The following is a 26,408-nucleotide window of genomic DNA, read 5'->3' as shown; positions in this document are numbered from 1 at the left end:
TGCATATTTTCACTGTTCTTGACACTAATTATAAAAACAAATGAAAGAAAGAAAGAAAAGGAAAGAAATAAAGAGAGAGTAAGAGGAAAGAAGGAAGGAAAGAAAGAAGAGAAGAGGCTTTGAATAAGCAAGGTGAAGGTTCTTGTGATGAGGAAGGAATTGAGGAGCGGAGAGAGAGGGAAACTGGCAAAGAATACAAAGGAATTCCATTTCTGGAGCCACACATACGGCATTCCACAGAAAACCAAGGCCACTGTGGAATTATGTTTGTATTTTCTGGTGGCCTGGAGTCTAGTTTGGGACAGTGTGAAAAGCAGGGCTCTGAGCAGGGGTGGGGGTCCTATCCCGCCAGCATGTCTGCCAGTGTTGCACCATCACAGGATGCTCCTTTCTCAGGATCAGGTTGCCCGCCCCGGCGGTCCTTAGCCTGGGTGGAAGCACACATGAACCCGTTATAGCCTACAGGTCCTGATGCAAGACACACAAAAATCACATTTTAGATCTAGAGCTATGTAATTCATCTAGTTTAGATCTAGTTTATTTCATTACTATGAAATTTGGCTTTGATAAGCATCCTAAACCACCTTCCTCTAGACCGTTTTCATAATTACCTCTTCCTTCTGCCTCCCACTGTGCTGCTCTACTCGTAACACATCTGAGACTGGACAGTCACAGAAAGATTTGAAGAAGAGATAACATGATGAAACCTCTTTCTGGATTATTTTCTGTATAATTGAAATTAAAGCCATAAATTGACACTCTTAGGAGAGAGCATTTCAGATATGAGCTAGCAGGTAGAAACCAACTTTTTAGAGCATGAAGGATTGATCTTATTCCCCCACACATTGCTCCACATAGGTTGTTGTTAATCAACTTATGAGCCAGACATGGAAAACAAAACAAAACAAACAGCCACTTTTTGGATTGGTAGCGCAGAACTAGAAAACACCTTAGAAATCTGGTTCAAGCCCTTGATTTTGTAGATGAGAAAATAAAGCTTCAGAGAGGGGAAATGATTTTTCAAAGTCATTCAAAGAACAACAGGATTAAATACCAAATCTATATAAATAAAAATGTAAATGTTCGTTTGTTCAAAATCTTAAATCTCTGAAAGTTCTTCACCGATTAATTTGAAATTTTGACACAATGTTGCATTTGAATATGTGCGTGTTTTTATATATGCACATGTTTTTTATATACCTACTATTATATAGATGTCACACCTGTGACAGGTAAAAACATGCTTTTTTTGAAAAACAGTGCCATCTGTTGGACGTAAAAGCAACACATGCTATACTAAATATTTTACGATTATGTTGCATGTTCTAGAGTCGGCAAACCAGACAGTCTCTATATCTGCACAGACAATGGAACAACCAAAAATATTGTATACCCACAAGCATTGTGAAATTAAACATATTAAAAATGTGTGCTTTCTCTTTTCTTTCTTTTCCATTTAACCAGATTGAGCCACAGCAACGTGTGACCGGGTACAGCCAGTGATAAATAAATATATATAGATATGTATATCTATATATATCTACTTTTTAAAAAGTGAGCAACTCTGAGATAAGAAGGATACAAATAATGAATGATTTAAAAGACCTCACTGAAGAGCCTACTTAAGTCTTCTTTTCTACTGAAAGCAGTGGAGAAATACCATTGCTTAGAGTTCTTGGCTGTAGGACCTGCGTCAGTCATTTTTTGCTCCCCTGTACCTAGCAGAATGCTTTGCAAAATAGGTGGGTAATGGGTGATATATTTGAGTGGCTTCTTTAATTCCTACTTTTAAAGAAGAAATGTTCTTTTTGGTTTTACTTAGTACAGATATAACAACTAATCACATCTTCCTTCTGTATTTGTTCATCATTTCATCTATTACATTGGACCATAGTCACCTTAAATAATTTTTGTCTATTCAGCTACATGGTAGCTACTTGGAGGACATGAATTAGTCACATTTGGCCCCTAGGACATAGCACAAGTACCTGACACATTAGGTTTTCAATAAATACTTTATGAACTGAACTGAGTAAATACAGGTATTTATTTTTTCATTTGTTAATACATGGCTTTTATTTGTTGACAAAAGCCTCCAGCAACTTAAAAATACTTTCTTCCCTGGCTGGTTGGCCCAGTGGTAGAGCATTGGCCTGGCGTGTGGATGTCCTGGGTTCGATTCCCGGTCAGGGCACTCAGGAGAAGCTTGTGTCTCTGCCTCCCTTCCTCTCACTAAATTAAAAAAAAAAATTCTTGATTTAAGTTGGATTTTATTTATTGTTTGTTTGTTTTAAGTTTCATTTCTAAAGAACATTTCTTTGATTATTTACTCATGCATAGAACAATGATTTGCTACTTTTCCCCTTCTATTCTAAAAAAAATTGCTAGGTGGCTAAATATAATTTAAGCATTTATTTTAGTTTTTAGAATACACTACTGTTAGTTAAACTCATCACTTCACACTTATAAAAATAATATGCTTACAGTTAGTTTAAAGAGAGAATGTATCTACTTTCAAATTACTTTCTTAAAAAATAAACCATAATTCTGGAAGCAAATATTTTCTGAAATTTTCAGACTTTTATAGTTACACACTTTTTTTTTTGTATTTTTGTGTTTTTCTGAAGTGAGAAGCTAGGAGGCAGACAGACTCCCACATTGCCTGACTGGGATCCACCAGGCATGCCCACCAGGGGGCGATGCTCTGTCCATCTGGGGTGTTGCTCCATTGTAACCGGTGCCATTCTAGTGCCTGAGGCAAGGCCATGGAGCCATCCTCAGCACCTGGGTCAGCTTTGCTCCAATGGAGCCTTGGCTGTGGGAGGGGAAGAGAGAGACAGAGAGAAAGGAGAGGGAGAAGGGTGGAAAAGCAGATGGGCGCTTCTCCTGTGTGCCCTGGCCGGGAATCAAACCTGGGACTTCCACACACCGGGCCAACGCTCAACCACTGAGCCAACTGGCCAGGCCATTACACACTTTTTAAAAAGTATTTTGCATTAGATGGTTTTCTGGGAAATTTGAAATTATGAGTTGATTATCATTCCATTCCATTTTCAGAATAATTACACATTTATAGGCTACCATGATTAAATCAGAGTAATCAACAGAATGATTATACATCTATAAGGGAATTATAATTAAATCACAATAACTTATTTGTAAGAGCCCAACTAAATACTTTTGAATTTTAGTTTTATTATGTAGTAACCACAGTATGTAGTTTATTATCTGATCTGGGTAGTTATATTTTGGATGAATATGTTGTTAGAAAGGCTGCACTGAGGTGATGCTTACAGTAGAAAGATCACTCATACTTCTTTTGTCAAACTTGTATATTTGTTTGAAATAAACTCTTTGGCTTTCACTGAGATCCTGAATCTCACTGAATAAATGATATCTTAGTTTTTCCACAAATGTGTGTGCAAACTTCTCTCATTTTATATTCTTAACAGGGATCAAAGATTAGTAAAAAGTTTAATGTGTTGATATTTATAGCAGCACATCTTGATTTAATAAATAATAGTAGTCTGTTACATAAGAAATATAACTAAAACTATTTGGTAAGAGTTCTTCCTTCTACGGATGTTATTAGCACATGGCTCGCTCTATCTATCTATCTATCTATCTATCTATCTATCTATGTCTATCTATCTATCTATCTATCATTTATGCATCTATATATATACACAGAAGCACATACCCACACAGCTAAATAGTTGAAAGCCAGTATAATATGATATATAGGAGAATGACCTCTGTGTAGAACAGATGTATGCTTGAATCTTCTTCACATTTTAGTTGTGTGACTTTAAGAATATTAATCTCTCTAAATCTCAATTTTATAATCCATAAAAAGTTTTTATGTGTGCAATGGCCAAATAAGATACTGTAAAGCAGTTAGCATTAATGCCTAGCATTTAGCAAATGGTCATAAATATTAGCTAGTATTATGATGACATATCTTTTTTGTTCTTTTTCCTCTTTCCTGCTTTGAGATGTATAGCAATTTATCATGTTCTCTAGAGAAATAGCTCACTGGGAACCATTCCAATGACTAGTGGACAAAAAGAAAAACCACTGCCATTTTGTTTTGAATGTCTAGAAAACAAATGAATACTTGGGGAACATAAAGCTTGAAAACATAAAGCCTGTGGATTCCAGACAACTAAAATGTCCATATGCACACTGACAAGAGGTGTGTTTAGATAAACAGATGCCAGGTTGAATTTGATCAGAACCAAGTGGAATACATTCTTTTATGTATTATACTTTGGGTAGCTCAAAAGCTGACCATGAGTTTTAAGTGGAGGCTTATACTGCACTTGAAAAGCTATTTCAAAATATTTAGTTTTGTGTTTTTTTCTCTTTGATTTTATTTATTTATTTATTTATTTACAGAGACAGAGAGAGAGTCAGAGAGAGGGATAGACAGGGACAGAAAGACAGGAATGGAGAGATGAGAAGCATCGATCATTAGTTTTTCATTGCATGTTGCAACACCTTCATTGTTCATTGATTGCTTTCTCATTTGTGGTCTCTTGACCGTGGGCCTTCAGCAGACCGAGTAACCCCTTGCTCGAGCCAGTGACCTTGGGTCCAAGCTGGTGAGCTTTGCTCAAACCAGATGAGCCTGCGCTCAAGCTGGCGACCTTGGAGTCTCAAACCTGGGTCCTCCACATCCCAGTCTGACGCTCTATCCACTGCACCACCACCCGGTCAGGCTAGTTTCTTATCAACAAAGTGTCACTGGAGGGCAAATATGGCAATGCATAACCAAAAGCTCATGGGTTTCAAATATCTCTGAATGTATTCCATTTATGTCATTTACTAGCTGTGTGCTCTTTGGCAAATGACTTGGTCTCTTGAAGTCTCAGTTTTCTCAGCTATAAAATGGAGCTAATGATAACTACCTTTCAGAGTATTTTGAGAAATACCGAGATCATGTATGTAAAGTGCCTTAGTGTCTGGCACTTGATAGGTTCTCAACAGTGTTAAGTGTAGTTATTATCAAGAAAGTACTAATAATGTACACTACAATATTGAGTCTGTTCAATATTTTTATAGATGCAAGTAATCTGTATTTAGTTGATATAATAATAGCACTATCAGAATGTGACCTGCTCAATACATATAAACTGAACAATGAGCTTTTACTGTGTTTTTATTCTGTGGCAATCACTGGGTTAAGTGCTTTCTCTGCATTAACATATTTAATCTCCACAGCAATCCCATAATTTGGATGCTGTTATCCCCATTTTATAGAGAAGCATAGAGAAAAGAAACAAAATACTTGAGGTTATGTGATTATTAAATGCCATCAATGGCCTGGATTCTAGGTCTGGTCTCAATCTAAAGTGGAGGCTCTAACTACTAGGTTTTACCACCTCTTACTTAGTTATACAATCTAAAACAAAAAGAGAGAGAGAGAGAGAGAATCTCTTATTAGATAGAATAACCCTACTCTGCCTTTAGGAAAAATAAAACGTTGCTTCTCAAAGGCTTTAGTTAATGAATAGGGAACCAAATATTCAAACTTGAAGCTGTGACTTTGTAAATTTTCCTGAAACGATAAAACCAAGACTGTATTGTCAGGCCACAATTGTCGCCATGTGTAACATACTTCTTGTTTTGCCTTTAGTTAGCCTCAAGTTATTTTTTTCACTTTGTGTCTTTTAAATGTACTCTACATGTGTTATGAACAGCACACCCAGAAACATATCTTGGCATTAAAATTCCATGAAGTCTATGTTGGGAGTCAGATTACTACCCTTATTTTTAGCTCTCAACACAAACCACACTTTCCATTGCACTTTCAAATATCCAGTGATAAAGTGATATTGAAAATAGCTCTTCTGGCCAAATAAAAGTCCTAAGTTTGGTTTAAGCAGTCCAGACCTATTGATTGGCATTAATATAATTATGTTACTGAGGCAGCTACCAGCCAGTGCCTCTCTTCTCTCAGTTTAGGACAAAGCTCCTCATTTGCTGCTATATTTATCTGCCTTCTTGGCCATAAAAGGCCGGCTGTGTGGCTCTGACATTCTACAGCCTGACCACATGCATTATTTTTGAACTGGCCCCCAGGGCCCTGTCTTCAGCCCTGCCTTTTACTTTTTTCTTGGATTAAACCTACGTGGGTTTTTCATCTCTCATCCAGTTCCACAGCTGCATCGGAACACTTCTACCACCAACACTCCTTTGAAAATTGGTAAGTATGAAATTGAGGAGCAAGGATGCACTCGATATGTTATGTGCTTAACAGCACTATGGTGTATGTGGTTTCTTTCTATCTTCTGAGCTCAGTAGTTTTCTCAAAGGGATGTCAGAAAAGCAGAGAATAGGAAAATGGAGCCCCTGGGAAGGAAGACAAGAGCAATTGAGTGCCCGTTTTTGCTGGCACACTCATTCTCTCAGCTCATTGTATTCTTTTCAAATTAAGCTACTCTTCCTGGAACGATAAGGAAATACTAGCTGTCTCAGATGGAACTGTAAGTGTGAGTGAGGTATCTTTCCAAGTCACAATTCAGTGGTTTGGTTGAAATCTGGAATGGATGAGACGACAGGAAATCATGTGCTTTCTATACTTCATATGCCTACAATACTCCCTGATTACAAATTAGAGCAAGAGGAAGTAAATTGACCCTGGAGTCACTTGTTTCTAATTCAGTGAGTTTGCTCTGACAATGCCATGTGGATAAATGTAAGAGTTCATTATGATACCCCTAACCTGGATAGGTTAGGCAGCATTTCAGAGGCAACATAGATCCCCACATAATGATCTGAAAATTAACACTTTCTGGGGGTAATTTTTATTAGCTTTTGGGCTATAATGCCTGTACAAAAGTATCATATCAGGATTACAACTATGAGGCTAGAATTTCTTCCTAAATTCCCAAATTACTCTCCAGCAGAAAATGCAGGTCTTAGAGGAACAGAAGGCAGCCAAACCATCTTCCCTCCCTGCATACTCTAGCTGTCATGCATTGGGGATAATCCTTGCTTACTTAACGACGAGATGATAGTTGTACTTTTGTTCCAGAGATCAGAGCTGTGACAGTCAGCTCTGATGACTTAAAGTCAAACCCTGTCTACTTATAATTTGTAATCTTTGTGCTTGGAATACTAACTATTATTAAAAATAAATATATTGAGGGAAAATAGAAATTGAGTGGAATATAGAATTGGGGCAAGATATTTAAAGGTATTATTTTGTAAAAATAACATTTCAAGTCATCTTAGTTGTGAATTTGGCTTATAACATAACACATAGGAATCTCATTAATTATTTATTTGAATCTCATTCAAATAACATTTGCCATATTGCAATGTAGTATGTATCGTTACAGAAACATATCTTTATAACTGCCAAACATAATATATTTTTATATTAATATATTCAAACTTCTTTGTTTTATCAAAATTTAATAATTTTTCATTATACATGATAATTCTATATATTTTAGAACAGAAAATAGCAATCTATTTAAGGGTTGAAGCAAAGTTGCTTGCTAGAAGTTATTTTTCTCCTCTTCGGAAATGTGATATAGACTGATATCTTCCATGAGCCTTAAGATAAATATTTCTGGAGTGAACTTTGCTAGATTTTCTTCTCTAAGGAATAGATGTTGACTTTTTCAATGTTTAAATAAAAAGTATATTTAAACTTGACAAAAAATATGGCAAATTTAGAAGGATTAACTCCTCATTTAGAACATGAGAAAGATTTGGAGAAAACAACTACTTCATAATTTTACTAGTAAAATTTTAAAGTAACATTTCAGAACACACACAAAAGCATTAAAAATTGGAGTGGGGGCTCCATAAAACTATTACTTCATCTAGGGTTGTCCATGTGGCTGATAGACTTCTGTCAGTAGACAGATTACTCGAAAAAGCTAATGCAACGTGAAGTTTCCCCTTCCTATGCTAAGCAAACATTTCTTTGACTTTCAGTAGAACTATTAGCTCAAGTTCACAACCAAAGTGCTACACTGGTGACTGACTTTCTTCCTTATGTTAGAGAATTAGAAACCTTCATATTCTTAATGGAACAAATTTTTCTGGTTTGATACTATACCTTTTTGAAGTGTATGTGAAGTTTGAGAAAACTCATTATATAATGTAAGCATACTCCAAGATTCAGTCTTAGAACTTCCTTTTCCATTTACAATTACTATAATTTGTTTTGTTTTGTTTTTTGTTTGTTTTTTTTTGTATTTTTCCGAAGCTGGAAACGGGGAGAGACAGTCAGACAGACTCCCGCATGCGCCCGACCGGGATCCACCCGGCACGCCGCCCACCAGGGGGCGACGCTCTGCCCACCAGGGGGCGATGCTCTGCCCCTCCGGGGGGTCGCTCTGTCGCGACCAGAGCCACTCTAGCGCCTGGGGCAGAGGCCAAGGAGCCATCCCCAGCGCCCCGGCCATCTTTGCTCCAATGGAGCCTCAGCTGCGGGAGGGGAAGAGAGAGAGACAGAGAGGAAGGAGAGGGGGAGGACTGGAGAAGCAGATGGGCGCTTCTCCTGTGTGCTCTGGCCGGGAATCGAACCCGGGACCCCTCGCACGCCAGGCCGACGCTCTACCGCTGAGCCAACCGGCCAGGGCTTGTTTTTGTTTTAAATACCATCTATAAGCAGGTGAGTCCCAGTTGTAGGTCTTCGTCCTGGCCCTTTCCCTGTACTCCAAAGTCACATTCTCAACTTCTCACTTAGCATCTCTACTTGGATGTCTAGCAGGCATCTCAAATGTATATTATCTTAAATCCCTCTCCTGTGCTTCCATCCCAAACTGCTGCTTTCTTACACTCTTGCCCATTTCAGCTAATAGCAACTTCAGTCTTGCAATTACTCAGGCAAAAAACCTTGGTGTCATTCCTCACTCTTCTCATTCTTTCACACCCTAATCCAGTACTTTCAACAAATGCTATTGGTTCTACCTTCAAAACAGATGCGGAGTCTGATCATTTCTCACATTTTCACTGCTATTGCTATCATCGCTAGTCTGGACTATTATAATGGTCTTTATATTATTTTTTAGGGCTCCCATAATAAAGTACCATAGTTTGGGTGGCTTAAACAACAATAATATATCTTCTCACAATTCTGGAGGGAAGGAGAGGGAAAAAGAAAGCTGCACAAGGACAGGAGGGGGCACATCTGGGCACGAAGTAGGAAGTTTATTGGGTAACCAGTTAGGCCAAATTCTACATCATTTTCCATTTACTCTTTGGAAAAGATAAGAGTTTTAATTTTTACACATTGACTTTGATGACTTGTCCTATAGGATTTGTTCTTTAATAATTCACTCAAAAACCGTTGCTTTCTTATAGGTTGCCAGGTTCTCTGGCGGGATCATGATGTCGCTGCCGTTTTATCAGAAATCACTGGAGCAATATGATCACCGCTACCGTAACAAGGACTTTCGCACTTCCCTGAGCCAGTACCACGAGCAACAGAAGAAAAGTTCTGCCATCTACACCCATGGCTCAACGGCCTACAGCAGCCGCTCATCCGCCGCGCACCGCCAGGAATCCCAGGCCTTCAGCCAGGCGTCGGCGGCCTCCTACCAGCAGCAGGCGTCCCGGGCCTCCGAGTCCTCCTTCGCGTCTGCAGTCAGTCGGAAGGCGGCCTCAGCCTACGATTATGGCTACTCCTACGGGTATGTCAAAAGCCTTCTAACCTTAGGGCAAAGACATGTTCTCTGAATACCCCTCCCACATCACCTTTTCCTTTCTTCTTAAATCTGACATCCCTATATTTGAACCAGGCGTGGAGCAAGCCTGTGTTTTGGGGAGACCTGGGACGTGCGCCTACCCACTTCCTCTTCACCCCTCTCTGAGTGGCACAAAGTGCTTCACAGTCAAACGGAGGCGTCTCGCTTGATGTATAGAAACAGAGGCGGGTTCCCGCAGGCTGCATTCGCAGCAGCAGAGCCAGAACATGTCATTTCGAGACAGCAGGTTTCCTGGCTTTCCGAATGTTTCTACTCCGAGGAGAAGGCAGAGAGAATTTAAAATTCACAAACTACAGCGAAACAGTGTTCTATTTTTCAGTATCTGAAATTCAGTGCTAAAATTCAGAACTGCTATTCAAGCAGCAGGCGTTTTTTTTTTAGCTGGAACATTTTATTCAAGCATACCCTATCTCAGTCAGTCAGTTTAAGAATACTAGGAACCAGCCTGGAGTCTAACAAAATTAGATTTATCGGCCCATTGTGATGAGGACACACTATAGAGGAAAGGTAGAGTTACTATAAGATTCTAGAAAGAGTGGAATTTAGATGCAAGTCTGGTCTGCAAAATGAACCCTGGGTGCGGTTATTTTGGAAACAGTAAAGTTGAGGGAAGTGAGGACTGTCCTATTAAGAAACCCCTGCTGGCCTTAGCTGGCTAGCTCAGCGGTAGAGCATTGGCCAGGCGTGTGGAAGTCCCAGATTCGATTCCCCACCAGGAAACACAGGAGAAGCAACCCATTTGCTTCTCCACCCTTCCCCCTCTACTTTCTCTCTCTCTTCTCCTCCCTTAGCCAAGGCTCCATTGGAGCAAAGTTGGCCACGGGTGCTGAATGGCTTCATGGCCTCCCCCTCCGGCGCTAGAATGGCTCTTGCTACAAAGGAGCAATGGCCCAGATGGGCAGAGCATTGCCCCCTGGTGGCCATGCCGGTGGATCCCAGTTGGGTGCATGAGGGAATCTGTCTCTGCCTCCCCGCTTCTCACTTCAGAAAAATAAAAAAAAGAATAAATGAATGAATGAATGAATGAAACTCCTGTGGAGCTTAGCTCCTGGGCTGGGAATCAAGCTGCTTTTCTGTGTCAACAGCTCATGTGGGCTTGCAGGCAAGAGTGCGGTGTCTCATTCTTACTGATAAAATTTCAAACAACAACCTTCCTGATAGTCTTCTCCATCACAGAAACAAATTTCTCAGTGAGTCTGTAGTCACTCAAAACAGGAGAGTGCCACGACTCTTTATAACAGCAGGAGAAATGTTTCCTGGGACTTTGCAGTTGGCTTCTCTGGCTGCTGTTCCGGCCTGCTGGGTAGATTTTTCTTTCTCAGTCCGACCTAGTTTTAATTTCTTCACTACTCAGAATGAAATGTTTCATGGGGATTCAAAACCACTCGAAGATAAATGTGGTTTTATTAAAAATCTATCAATGGTCCTCAGATAGAATTGCTGGATTTGCATGTACAAATTTCTGGGCTATGTGGTGGTGAATAACCACCTGCTGCCTCGAATTCTCTTCAAAGCATCGGACATAGGTTGCATTTTTTGTTATAGGCGTAATAAACTTTTAAGTCTTACAAAATCTGAGTCCACAAAATATCTGTTAGGACATCTGGAAATGGCATTTATTTCTGGGCATTACTAAAACAGAGATTGAGGAAACAAGACTGTGGTTATAGGAACAGAAGTGAGGAAGGTTTCCAAAGGCAGAAATTCCTGATTTCTTATTGGGGTTATTTAGCAGCTGATCTACAGCTGTCATTTCAATGGCACCGACAGGGACCTCCTGGGAGTTCCTGCTATGTTCAGTCACAGAGCCAGAGACCTTTGGGGTTTACCTGGAATGTGTGATGTCAACATTCTGAAATTCCATGTCAAATGGAATGGAATCATTTTGCCATCTCACCTTCGTGAGTCATATTCTGTCACTGAAAATTCATAAGGACTCTGAATTAACTGCAAATGTGGAAGTACTGTCACTGAAAGAAATTAATTTCTTTCAGCACTTGCTTCAAGTGAACTGCTTTGCAAAGGAAAGTTGAGAGGAATTAACATCATGTGTATGTGATAACATCATTTTGCTCTCCTGAACAATGTTCCATATATATGTTTTAATAACCTCATTTAGGAAAGCAGCTGTCTTGTATAAGAGGAAGATTGTATTTTATTTTTTATTTTTTTAGAGAGAGAGAGATAGGAAGGGAGAGAGATGAGAGAAGCATCAATTCTTTATTGCAGCACCTTAGTCATTCATTGATTGCTTTCTCATATGTGCCTTGATCTGGGGGCTCCAGCTGAGCCAGTGACCCCTGCTCAAGCCAATGACCTTGGGCTCAAACCAGCAACCTTGGGCTTCAAGTCAGCAACCATGGGATCATATCCATGATCCCACACTCAAGCTGGTGAACCTGCGCTCAAGCTGAATGACTTCAGGGTCTCAAACCTGATTTCTCAGTGTCCCAGGCTGACACTCTATCTACTGTGCCACTGCCTGGTCAGGCTGTATTTTAAATATCCATTTTCCTGGACTATCTGTGCTGAGTCTATAGAAAATGAGTATTTTCATTATTATACCATTGTTACTGTATAACTCCTTATGTACTTATTTCATTTTTTCCAATGCTATAGAATCTATAGAATTTATGGATTGAAACTTTTGGATCCTTTACTTCTTCAACTCTATTGCTAAATTTTATGTTAAAATTATTTTAATTTTAGATAAATCCTTCTTTTAATCACATATACAATATTTATATTATAGCCTGACCTATAACACCAAATATTAGTAATTGAACTTTTAAGAATTCTTATATTTTATTCAGAAAACATTTATTCTATATAATCTTTGGAATATTTAGCCATTTTCACTATAGAGACTCACATAATAAACTTTCTATAGGAAACAGATCTGTCATTTTTTTCTACAGTCAACCTCACATCTTGTCCTTGCCTGCTATGTAGGTATTTATGTAGGTAAGTATTCACTGATGGCTTGCTATGTTTAAACAACTCAAACTTCTTGGTAAAAACACGTTGACCTAGAAATGTTAACCTAGAAAAAAGAGAGGGGAAAAAATACCGACATTTTTCCTTTTTCTAATGCAATGTAAAAGAAAAGAAAGCCAACCTAATTCTGGGTGTATTTTAGTCTTGCTTTATTTAGACCTAGAGCTAAAAGGTGCAGATAATATTCTTTGAACATTTCAAAATCTTTATAATTCCTGTAGGTTCCATTTTAGCTTTTTCAAAGTGGAACAACTTTTTTCTGGCTAAGTAAAATATCTCTCTTTGGATTATGATCAGTGTTGTTGATTAAAACTCCTAGGGTTGGAACTACATACAGTTCTGTGGAATATATGTAAGCATTAGGTATGATCTAATTTTAGCTTCTGCTTTGTAGTTAGATGTCTAGTGTTAAAGTGGAAACTGTGGAGATTTATAATGTGCTCAGGAGTTGGCTGACCTCAGTCTTAAGAACAATGGGTCATTCATCATCAGTGTGGTTATAGCACAGATCAGTTACCAACTGCATTCTGAGCCAAAGGTTATAAGGTAAATTCTGGAAGCTTATTCTAAATGCCTTTATTATTAGTCACAGTGAAAAAACAACAACTCTAAAATAAAGAAAGTAATTCCGAAAAACAAAATGACACAAGATTACTGTTTTATGCTAGCAATTCATAATACTATCAGGGATTAAAAGAGAAATGGTACTCATGACCACATTGCAACCATTAAGAAGGGGTTCTTAACCTGTATCCATAAATAGATTTCAACAGAGTATTGGATGATCTGAAATTAAGTACAAAATTATGCAGATGAGAACTTTTTGCTGAGAAGGGTTGTAGCTTCCATCAGATTCTCAGAGAACTTTGTGACTCAACAGCGGTCAGAACCACTGCGCTAGAAAGTCTACACGTATACCAGGAAGCCCAGTGTGTGACCTGAAGATCCCTTTCCAATAGTATAAGAATTATAATGAAATGCCAATATAATAAGAATTTAGGATGAAATAAGGCAGATGTTTACAGATAGCGTGTATTATGGAAAACAAGTTACCTTTTTTTCTTTTGAGTAAGCTTGATCACACATTAAGATGGAAATAATAAAAGAAATATTTTGTTATGTTTAACAAGTAAGAATGAATAACTATAGTCTGACCTTTGGTGGCACAGTGGATAAAGCCTCGACCTGGAACGCTGAGGTTGCCAGTTTGAAACCCTAGGCTTGCCTAGTCAAGGCACATATGGGAGTTGATGCTTCCTGCTCCTCCTCCCTTCTCTCTCTCTCTCTCTCTCTCTCTCTCTCTCTCCTGTCTAAAATGAGTAAGTAAATTAAAAAAAAAAACCTGAAATAAAAAAAAGAATGAATAACTATAAAAAACTAGTTAATCACATAACACTGTTCTTGGATGATAGAAGGATTTAGAGTGGTCTCAACCCTCTGTAGGACATTCAATTGTCTGATTCTAAACAAACTAAAGTTCAGCCCATATGATACAATTAACATAGCATCCTCTGTACCACTAGATATTGTCATTAGCCCTGAGAAGTAGATATTATTATGCTTATTTTACAAAAAAGAAAATTGGAGACCAAAAAGATTAAATGACCTCTCACACTAAGAGGTGGTAGAATAATGATTTAAATGCACCTCACCCTTTTCCATGGGAACCTAATGCCAGTTATAGTCAGCAACTTCATTTGACCACACTGCCACCAGATTTTTCTTGAACTATCAATATATAGGTCTGTGTTATGATTCCTCTTATTTGCCCTTCTCATGGAGAAGCTATTGAACACCAAAATAACCAACATTTAAAGCAGAGAACAATAGATGGAAAGGCACAAATTCTAAAATAAAAAATCCTAGGGCATTCATGAAAACCAAGTCTGGAACCTTATGGATTCTTTAACTCGTCACTTAGAATCAGATGTGGAGACTCACAGGGGACTCTGGAAGATACCAGTTCAGGGATGAGAAAACTGAGGCTTAAGTGATTGCCTACAGAACTCTGCCTAACTTTAAATTGTACCCCTTATCTACACTCATGTCATGTTAATCAACTCCCCTCTGTTATTGCCCCGATAATAACCGCTCTTGGAAATCCCTGAGTTTGCAAAGAACATGCTAATGCTCAAAACTAATTCTAATTCAGACACAAGATACGGGTGCTAAAAATAGAGACTGCTAAACACAGAACCCCCCACCTTTTATTGGTGGATCTGATTATAACAAGGTTAAAGTGGGGCCTGAAAACTTGCTTCATCTCCCACTCTAATATAGTTTCAAAAGATGTTTCTAAAGAAATCTACTACCTTATGTACATTTTTGTGTCTTGATCTCAGTGATTGGCACAAGATTAGAGTCCATTTTTTACGTAGCCATTTCTAGATGTTATAATGAGAAATGAATAATTTTGGGGGTCAGGCCCATGTACACAGTAGTTCTCCCTTATCCATGGTCTTGTGTTCACAGTTTGTTACCTGCAGTCAAACTCAGTCCAAAAGTATTAAATAGAAAATTCAAGGAATAAACAATTAATAAATTTTAAATTGGATGCCACTCTGAGTATCATGCTGAACTCTCATACTGTCCTTTACTGTCCCACCCAAAATGTGAATCATTACTTTGTCCATGTAGCCACACTGTATGCAATACCTGCCCTTTAGTCATGTAGTAGCTGTCTGGTTATCAGATCGACTGTGGTAGTTTTGCGGTAGTATTTGTGTTCGAGTAACCATTATTTTACTTAGTAATGGCCCCAAAGGGCAACTCTAGTGGTGCTGGCAGTTCAGATATGCCAAAGAGAAGCTATAAGGTATGTCCTTACTACTCCCATTCAACAGAGTACTGGAAATTCTAGCCTCAACAATCAGACAAGAAAAAGAAATAAAAGAGATCCAAATTAGAAAGGAAGAAGTAAAGCTGTCATTATTTGCAGGTGACATGTATATAGAAACCGTATAGACTCCACTAAAAAACTACTAGAACTGATAAAGAATTCAATAAAGTAGCAAGATACAAAGTAAATATCCAGAAATCAGTTGCATTTTTATACATCAATAATAAAATATCAGAAAAGGAAACTAAGAAAACAATTCCATTCACAAATGCTTCAAAAAGAATAAAATACCTAGAAATTAATTTAACCAAGGATGTAAAAGACGCATATTCAGAAAATTATAAGACACTGAAGAAAGAAATTGAAGAAGACAAAATAAGTGGAAACGTATATCATGTTCATGGATAGGAAAAATGAACATCATTAAAATGTCCATACTACCCAAAGCAATCTACAGATTCAGTGCAACTCTTAACAAGATACCAATGGCATATTTCACAGAACTAGAACAAATATTCCAAAATTTATGTGGAACCACAAAAAATCCTGACTAGCAACAGCAATTTTAAGAAAGAAGAACAAATTTAGAGGAATCGCACTACCTGATATCAAACTATACTACAAGACTATGGTAATCAAAACAGCAGGGTACTGCCACAAAAATTTACATATAGATCAATGGAACAAAATAGAGAGCCCAGAAATAAACTCATGTCTTTATGGTCAATTAATATTTGACAAAGGAAGCAAGAATATATAATAAAGATAATCTTTTCAGCAAATGGTGTTGGGAAAATTAGATATGTACAAAAAAATAACAGTGAGCATCTTCTTACACCACACACAAGAATAAACTCAAAATTGATTAAAGACTTAAATATTAGACTCAAAACCATAAAAATTCTAGAAGGAAATATAGGCAGTAAAATCTTGAGCATATCTCGTGTCAACATTTTTTCTGATATATCACCTCAGGCAAGGGAAATAAAAGAAAAAATAAATGGGACTACATCAAACTAAAAAATTATTGCAAAATATAGGAGATTATCAACTAAATGAAAAGACAACCCACAGAATGGGGTAACATATTCTTTGATACATCTTTTAAGGGCTTAATATCCTAAATGTACAAGGAACTTATAAAACTCAACACCAAAAAAGGGGAAAAAACCCAAAATCCAATTAAGAAATGGGCAAAGGACTTGAACAGACACTTCTCCAAAGAGGACAGATGGCCAACAGTCATATGAAAAGATGCTCAATATCACTAATCATCAGAGAAATGCAAATTAAAACCACAGAGGTATTACCTCACACCTATCAGAATGTCTATCATCAATAAATCAAAAAACAAGTGTTGGTGAGGATGTGGAGAAAAGGGAACCCTGATGCACTGTTGGTGGGAATGCTGATTGGTGCAGCCACTGTGGAAAGCAGTATGGACGTATATCAAAAAAATAAAAATGGAACTGCTTATATGACCCAGCAATTCCATTTCTGGGAATGTATTCAAAGAAACCCAAACTACTAATTCAAAAGAATATATAGGCCCTGGCAGGTTGGCTCAGTGGTAGAGCGTCGGCCTGGCGTGCAGAAGTCCTGGGTTTGATTCCCGGCCAGGGCACACAGGAGGGGCACCCATTTGCTTCTCCACCCCTCTCCCTCTCCTTCCTCTCTGTCTCTCTTTTCCCCTCCTGCAGCCAAGGCTCCATTGGAGCAAAGATGGCCCGGGCGCTGGGGATGGCTCCTTGGCCTCTGCCCCAGGCGCTAGGGTGGCTCTGGTTGCAACAGAGCGACGCCCCAGAGGGGCAGAGCATCGCCCCCTGGTGGGCAGAGCGTCGCCCCCTGGTGGGCGTGCCGGGTGGATCCCGGTCTGGCGCATGCGGGAGTCTGTCTGACTGTCTCTCCCCGTTTCCAGCTTCAGAAAAATATTTAAAAATTTTTTTAAAAAAAGAATATATACACTCCTTTCTTTACTGCACTGTTAGTTACAATAGCCAAGGTTTGGAAGCAGACCAAGTGCCCTTCAGTAGATGAGTGGATAAAAAAAACTGTGATACATTTACATGATGGAATACTACGCAGCCATAAAAAGGAAACCTTACCTTTTGCGACAGTGTGAATGGCCCTGGAGATTATTATGCTAAGTGAAATAAACCAGTCAGAGAAAGACAAGTAGCATATGTTATTACCTGTATGTGGCATCTAATGAATAGAATAAACTAACAAACAAAATAAAACCAGACTCATAGATATGGAGAACATACTGACTGCTGTATGGGGGTAAGAGGGCTGGGTGAAAAACATGAAGGGATTAAGCAAAGAAAATAACTTATAGACACAGACAATGGCTGTCACATGGGAAACACTCAGTGAGGTTCAGACATTGTTGTTTGTTCATTCAACAAATATTTACCCAGTGCTTCCTGTATGCTAAGCACTGCTCTAGGTGCTCAGAATAAAATACTGAACAAAATTGTCAAAGATCCCTGCCTTTGTGGAGCATATATTCTAGCATGGAGAGATAGTCCAAAACAATAAATGTAATTTGAAAAGACATAAAATTTTATATTATGCTAGAAGAGAATAAATGTTATGAAAACAATAAAATAGAATAGAATAAGAGCTATCAGGTATGTAGGGTAGGGGCACAGGCTGCAATTTTCAATAGTATAGTCAGGCCTCATTGAGAAGATGATATTTGAGCAAAGACATGAAGTAGCTAAGAGTTCTCCATCATTTCATCTGGAGGAAAAGTACACCAGGCATCAGGAACAGCCACTGCAAGGCCTTATAGCAAGGAACAGCATCAAGACCAGTGAGAGAATGGAGGAGTAAGGGGATGAGTGGACGGAAAAGATATCAGAGACGTACTAGACAAAGCAGGGCCAGTCAGGCAGGTCCTTGTGGGCCATTGGAAAGACTTTGTTCTGAGTTAAAGGGGGGAGCTGTGGCAGAATTTTGAGCAGGAGAGTGACATGATCTGATTTAAGTTGTATTGGGATTGCTGTGGCTGTCCTGTGGAGAACAGACTGCGGGGCACAAAAAAGGCAGGTCAGCCAATTATAGTCCAGACAAGAGCTGACAACACTCAGTAAGAAAGGATGTGGTGAGCAGTGGTTATATTTTTTCAGAGTTCTTAAGTTCCCTCAAGCTCTCAAGTTCTCATAAGTTCCAGCAGAGTTTTGAGGCTGCATACAGTGGATCCTCTGAGACTCTATCTAGCAGCATGATGATAAAACCATTTGTTTATTCTCCATTCCCAAAGATGCCAATGAAGAACCTTGTTCTGTTGTTATTGCTTTTTATGGTACATCGTTAAAAAAAACAAATGAAATAACCATTGTTGTACGAAGATTGAAACCATCTGTAGATTAAAGTGGCCGAATCTGAACTATATAAAACTACTGAACCAGTTGACTGTTATGGAAAATAAGTTTGCTTGAAAATCTGCTGTTATATCAAATTTTGTATTCTAGAGATAGTCTTATAACCTCTTCCCTAAATAAAAGTATTATTATTATACATAAGGAAAATATATATTATATATTAGGAAAATCAATACAGCAGGTCTTCAAATAAAGTTTTATTCAGTATTGTTTTATTAACACGTTGATGAGGAAAAATAAATCAATTCTCAGCCAGAGCCACTCTCTGTGTGGAGTTTGCACGTTCTCCCTATGTAATTGTGGATTTTCTCCAGGTACCCCGGCGCTCTCCCATGTCTCAAAGATGTGCATGTGAACTGAATTGGCATGTCTATATTATTCCAGTCTGAATGAGTCTTCGTGTGGTACACCCTGGGATGGAAGGGCGTCCTGTTCACAGGGTGGGTTCCTGCCATGCACCCTGAGCTGCCTGGATAGGCTCTCGCCACTCATGACCCTATTCTGGAATTAGCAGTTAGGAAAATCATTATCTTACTTGTTTTTATGAATCCGTCTGAATAGCTCATGTTTATTTCAATGTTTAACATTAGAAGTGTGTGGGTCTTCATTTAGAAGTTTGGTGGTATTTTTGTGACCAAAAATGTGCTGTAGGAACTTAACTCAATTATTGTATTTCCCCATGTATAATATGCTCCCATGTATAAGACACACCTTAATTTTGGGGCTTGAAATTTGAAAAAAAAAAGTATTACATAAAGTTATTGAACTCAAGTTTTATTCATCATAAAATTCATACAACTCCTCATCACTGTCATAACTCCCATCCATTAGCTTGTCCTCATCTGTGTCTGATGACAAACACAAAAAAGCGGGAACTGCAAGTAAAAAGAATCTATGACCACTGTATAAGATGCACCCAGGTTTTAGACCCCAAATTTCCCCCCAAAATGTGTGTCTTATACATGGGGAAATAAAGTTGATTTTGTTACACATTGTTTTGCTTAAAGTTTCAGTTTTCAATGACCTATCAGTGACGTTAAGGAGGACTTACTGTACAACATTCTCGGATTTGTCTTCCAGAATTTAAGTACCAAGAAAATGACAAGTCACATTACCTCCTATACAGTAGGAGAAGGTCAGAGGAAAAACTAATGAAAACAGAAAAGCTGATTAATTTCTTTAATAAGCAGTTGAGTTACGTTCTGACAAACCCTGAGTCCCAGGAGGGGAGCTCTCACCGTGCACCAATCTCCTGCCTCCACCTCACTGCTAGAAATGTTGGCAGCTTGTTGGCAGAGAGAGAGCTAGGAGTCCCACTTCGGGTGATACCAGTTTCATATAACCTGCAATTTGTAGATGCATAGAACTGTGGAATGTTACAGCAGGAAGAGACCAAAGGCTCATCTAATTCAAGCCCTTTCTTTTACAGGCATTTTAACTGAGGCCCCCCCAAAAGGTGATTCATTCTCTGCTTCCTGTGCTTTACTCTACATTGAAAATATCATTTTTGGGGTTACTTTGCAGATTAAATTCAAGTTTAGGTGATAGAAGATACCGCCAGAATGACATTAATCTTCCATTAGCAGATGAATCATGCAGTGAGAAGGAAGCCATGTGCTTTAACCAGAATAGAATGAGTCAGTCAAAGGTAGAGGAAGGACAAGGCCGTCAGCTCCCAAGGCTTGGGAGTGACACAGAGGCCTGTCCGCTGTTAGCTCTGCCATGCAGTGGGGTTAACTGAGCTTCCCTGCAGATACCTCTGCATCCTGGAAAGCCAAGTGATCCATTGCCACAGGCTTGACCTTTTCCACAGAGAAATCAGGAGTACCTCAAATGAGGTACACCACCAGGACTGTACCCAAAGTGGAGTGGGATGTGGGTTTCTGGACTTCTTTGTAGATAAGTTAATAAGACTGACCTTTAGGAGCCCTGGACACTTTTCAGTCTGCAGAGTTAGACTCTATAAGGCAGGGGTCTCAAACTCGTGGCCCGCGGGCCGCATGCGGCCCGCCAAACAATTTTGTGTGGCCCGCAGACTAATCCACGAAGTTCAAAATATTTTGGATAAAATTAAGTAAGCCTAGGGGCCTACTTGTATTTTTCATTTCTCTAGCATCCTAGCTAGATATTAGCTTAGTTAACAGCAGTTGTGATGCGAACTACAGTTTCTGGTCGTTTTGTGACACTGAGTAAACTGCATGTACGATTGTGCTTGTTGTACTGATTTTTTTTTGTTTTCAACTGCAGTGAGAAAAGTGTTGCGTAACAGTTGCCTTTTGTAGACCTAGTGCGGCCCGCCAAAGGGCTGTGATCTTGCTCTGCGGCCCACATGCTGAGTTGAGTTTGAGACTCCTGCTATAAGGCATCTCCTGATACCATTGTCAAGTGTCCGGCATAATATAATTTCTAGGAAATACAGAGTCAACTCTCATTTTTGCTTAAAAATAGGTCATAATCTTGTCTAGGTAATTAATCTCTGAAATAGTAAGCAATGAATAAAAACTGAAGAGTGTATGTAGATAAGAACTATAAAAAAATGTAAATTTCTGTGTGTTTTAGCCATCTACCTTCCTAGAAACATGACTATTGTACATTCATGGTGAGAAGTGGTTCAGACCCTCATGGTATTTGCTTTTAGATCATGGCTATACATTAGCTGTAAAGAGTTACTGAAAAGGAGAGTACAATGTTACTTCTCATTGGAAATTTAAATTTAAAAAAACCCCAAGAAATATAAGAAAAAACGGTGGTTATATTTGTATTTAATTAGCTAAAATTTTTTAAAAACTAAAAATGAGATTCTTTTATGGCTGAGAGATTGAAACAGAGAGAAGGGGAAAAAAAAGATAAGTGTAGAGTAAATAATACAAAAAAAGAAAAAAACAGAAAACCAAGGTATGCTTATTTATTATGATACTATATGTCAGTAAATTTCTTTTTTTTTTTTTTTTTCTGAAGCTGGAAACGGGGAGAGACAGTCAGACAGACTCCTGCATGTGCCCTACCGGGATCCATCCGGCACACCCACCAGGGGGCGACGCTCTGCCCACCAGGAGGTGATGCTCTGCCCCTCCAGGGCGTCGCTCTGTTGCGACCAGAGCCCCTCTAGCGCCTGGGGCAGAGGCCAAGGAGCCATCCCCAGCACCCAGGCCATCTTTGCTCCAGTGGAGCCTCGCTGCGGGAGGGGAAGAGAGAGACAGAGAGGAAGGAGAGGGGGAGGGGTGGAGAAGCAGATGGGCGCTTCTCCTGTGTGCCCTGGTCGGGAATCGAACCCGGGACCCCTGCACGCCAGGCCAACGCTCTACCACTGAGCCAACCGGCCAGGGCCAAATTTCAAGAGTGATGTTGGTCAAATTGAATTCATGCTTGTACCTTACAAGAAACTTCTTTTCTGCAAAATGTATTAGCAAAAGATGGGCTTTTTTCAGTCTCCCACTCCTCCACTAACTTTGTTCTCCTGAAATATATGTAAGTGTTAGGACTGGGAAATCCGAGAATCCAAAGGTCAGTGGAAAGAGCTGAGGCTGACATGATGCCAATATCAAAGGAAGAGCATAAGAAAACTGCTCTAATTCAAAAGGAGATCCAAAATAACTTTTTCACAAAAGCTTGAAAATTTTTCTTTCAAGCGAGAGAAATGTGGCTGATAAAAAGTTGACAGGAGAACACAGAATGCGAACCTCAAGTGCTTGTTCCTGACCTTCTTGGAGGGTCTGAAGATGAAATAAATGAAACCTCAGATACCAGGAGTTCTGAGGAGGCGTGCCTGACTACGTAAGCAGTGACAGCCAAGAAGGGCCATTTTGGAGAAGCTGTACCATAGCTCACTAAAACCACTGCCTCTTCCTCCTGCTGGTAAATAGCTGAGCATTTTGTTTAGAAGCAACAGTACTCAGTTGTAAACATATATAAAGATTCAGTTTTAAAGGAAAAATTTTAGAATAATAAAAATAAGTTCATCTTTTTACGACCACTCAGTAAGGTCTGACGGCAACGTATGTTCTTACCAACATTAGTTATTTTGCCTTATTGATGATAGCCATTCAGTGGTGTGTAGTGGGATCTCATTGTGGTTTTAATTTGTATTTACTTAATGACTAATGATGCTGACCATTTTTAAAATGTGTTTATTAGCCATTTGTATGTTTGATGAAATGCTTATTCAATCTTTTGCCCATTTTAAATGTTTTTTTTCCTGCTTATTATTAAGGTACAGTTATTTAAATATTTTCCACACAGTCCTTCATTAGATATAAGTTAACAAATATTTTCTTTTATTCTGTGCCTTCTGTTTTCATTCTCTTAACAGTGTCTTTCAAAGACCAGGATTTTTAATTTCAATAAAGTTTAATTCATCAATTTTTCTTTTTGAATCATGCTTCTGATGTTATATCGAAGAACTTTTTAGGTAGCTCAACATCATAAAGAGTTTCTCTTACCTTTTCTTCTAAGACTTTTATAATTTTAGCTTTTAGCTTTAGAAATATAATCTATTCTGAATTCATTTTTGTGTGTGATGTTGAGTAAAAATATAAATTCATCCTTTTTGTATCTGGATATTTAGTTGCCTCAGCACCATTTGTTGAAAAGACTATCCTTTTACCCATTAAATGTCTTAGCACCATTATCAAAAAACAATTGACTATGGATATGTCTGGACTCTCAATTCTGTTCCATTGATCTGTATGCCCGTCCTTATGCCAGTACCACAGTGTAATTATTTTGGGGGTGGTTTTTTTTACATTAATTTCCTTGGTTAGAAACTTCAGTAAAATGTTGACTAGAAGTGGCAAGAACAAAATTATAGACTGTTTCCAACTTTAGGAAGAAAGCATTTAGTTTTTAACTATTAGATATGATATTAGCTGTAGATTTTTTTTTTTCACAAAGACAGAGAGAAAGTCAGAAAGAGGGACAGATACGGACAGACAGACAAGAAGAGAGAGAGATGAGAAGCATCAATTCTTCATTGCAGCTACTTATTGTTCATTCATTGTGTTCTCATGTGTGCCTTGACCGGGGGGCTACAGCAAAGCTAGTGACCCCTTGCTCAAGTCAACAACCATGGGCTCAAGCTGGATGAGTCCACACTCAAGCCGATGACCTCGGAGTTTCCAACCTGGGTCCTCTGTGTCCCAATCCGATGCTCTATCCACTGTGCCACCGCCTGGTCAGGCAGCTGTGGATATTTTTATAGATGGCCTCAATCAGGTTGAAGAAGTTCCCTTCAATTACTATTTTGTTGAGATTTTTTAAACATGAATGAATGCTGAATTTTGTCAACGATTTTTTCTGTATCTATTAATTAATAACTTGGTTTTTGTTCTTTATGCTGTTAATATGGTATATTACACTAATTGATTTTTTAAATATTAAATAAACCTTGCATTTTTGGGATAGATTCCACTTGGTTTTATATGTTACTGGATTCAGTTTGCTAATGCTTTTTAAGGATTTTTGCTTTTACATTCACGAGTAACATTGGTCTATAACTTTATTATAATGTGTTTGTTTAGTTTTGATGTTAGGTAATACTGGCCTTATAGAGTGAGTTAGAAGTGTTCCCTTCTCTGTTTTTGAAAAATAAATGGGAGTGATTAATATTGTTTCTTTAAATACTTTATAGAATTCCTCAGTGAATGGGCTTTTTATTGGGGGAGGATTTTATTTAAAAAAATTTTTTTAAAGACTTTATTTATTTGTTTCAGAGAGGAGAAAGAGAGAGAGAGAAAGAGAAGGAGGGGGGCAGGAAGCATCAACTCCCATCTGTGCCTTCACCAGGCAAGCCCAGTGCTTTGAACTGACTACCTCAGCTTTGCAGGTTGATGCTTTATCCACTGCACCACCACAGGTCAGGGCCACGGTTAATTTTCCTTATGGGTCTTGAATTTTTGTAGATCATGGTAGTAAGAGAGGAATTATAACTAAAATTGAGGGCTTTTTGTTAACCTTTTTCTGTATAATCCTGATTAATTCCCAGAACAACCTTACAGGATAGGTACTTGGCATCTCTCATTTTACAGATGAGGGGGAAACTGAGGTACTCAAGTTATACAGCTTGTAATTGGTGGAGCTGGAATTGAACCCCATCTTGACTCCTGAGCTTATGTTCTTAACCACAGGCACTAATGCCTCCTTGAGCTGCCACATCTAACGTGATTATGACCATTTTAATCTAGCCTAATTATTATTATATTGGAAGATCACATTAGTAGCTATTGTCAATTGTTGTAGATTTGAGTTTATAGCTGTTTATAATATTTTGCCTCTTATGTCCAGACAAGATAGTGAAATAACTGAAACACTTAATTCCAGAAGAGTATTTAAGCTATGTGAAAAAACCCTTGTAAACAACCACGTATATAAAGGTAGAGAACTAATCTTAAAAAACGTGTTGCTGCCTGACCTGTGGTGGTGCAGTGGATAAAGCGTTGACCTGGAAATGCTGAGGTCACCGGTTTGAAACCCTGGGCTTGCCTGGTCAAGGCACATATGGGAGTTGATGCTTCCAGCTCCTCCTCCTTTCTCTCTCTCTGTCTCTCTCTCCTCTATCTCTCTCTCTCCTTCTCTCTCTCCTCTCTAAAAATGAATAAATAAAAATAAATTTTAAAAAACCCCACAAAACAAAACAAAACAAAACAAAAAAACATGATGCTCCCTGATTATTTACAATGGAAGAGTTTCAAGTGGGTGGTTAGAACTGTCTCAGGCTGAAGTGTCATTCATCTCAAGCCATAACCATAGTTAAACTTAAAGGATGATCTCACAGATAGTGCTTGAGTGAGTTTAACCTACAATACCCGATCACCCTTTTTTAAAAATTAATTTTAATTTATTGTGTTAACATGGATTCAAGAGTCCCACTCAATATAACACCCTCACCCCCCCACCCACGTGTCCCCCATTATACCCTCTTTACCCCCTTCCCCTAACTACTTCCCCACCAACCCTCTGGGATTTGCTGTCTTGTTATCTGTATCTCTGTGTTATGTATATATAATTTCACTAAACCCTTCACCTTCTCTGATCCTATCTCCTCATCCCCCTTCCCTCTGACAGCTGTCCCTCTGCTCCCTGTGACCTCTGCCTCTATTTCGTTCCTCAGTTTACTTTGTTCATTAAATTTATTGTGGGATGATTTTAAATTACTAATTCAATTTCTTATTATTGGTCAGTTCAGACTTAAAAAATTTCTGCTTGAATTAATTTTGGTAATTTGAATTTTAATAGAAAATTTTCCATTTTATCCAACAGTCTAGTATGTTGGCATGCAGACGTCTATATGATTTCATTGTGAGCCTCTTAATTTCTGTAGAGTTGGTAATGATGTCTCCTCTTTCATTCTTGATTTTGAGATGTCTTCTCTTTCATTCTGTTTTTTGTGGTTAATCTCTCAAAAAGGTTTGTCAATTTCTTGATCTTTTAAATGAACCAACTTTTATTTCATTGATT

The 26,408-nt window shown here is 38.5% G+C and overlaps 1 protein-coding gene across 2 annotated transcripts in view; it reads left to right on the top strand.

Moving 5' to 3' along the window:
• Positions 1–6,035: 6,035 nt before the first annotated feature.
• MYOM1 (myomesin 1) overlaps positions 6,036–26,408 on the top strand; it is a 164,033-nt gene continuing 143,660 nt past the window's right edge. Inside the window, exons 1-2 of one of the 2 annotated variants that reach the window (XM_066246490.1) lie at positions 6,036–6,208; positions 9,328–9,656. In XM_066246490.1, the coding sequence (XP_066102587.1) occupies positions 9,352–9,656 (305 nt within the window). In that variant the 5' untranslated portion in view covers positions 6,036–6,208; positions 9,328–9,351. The remainder of the gene's footprint in view (positions 6,209–9,327; positions 9,657–26,408) is intronic. The other variant, XM_066246491.1, reaches the window with a different exon arrangement.

The sequence above is a fragment of the Saccopteryx bilineata genome, chromosome 11, assembly GCF_036850765.1.
Source record: "Saccopteryx bilineata isolate mSacBil1 chromosome 11, mSacBil1_pri_phased_curated, whole genome shotgun sequence".
Classification (NCBI taxonomy): Eukaryota; Metazoa; Chordata; class Mammalia; order Chiroptera; family Emballonuridae; genus Saccopteryx; species Saccopteryx bilineata.
This window is presented reverse-complemented; position numbering and strand designations above follow the sequence as displayed.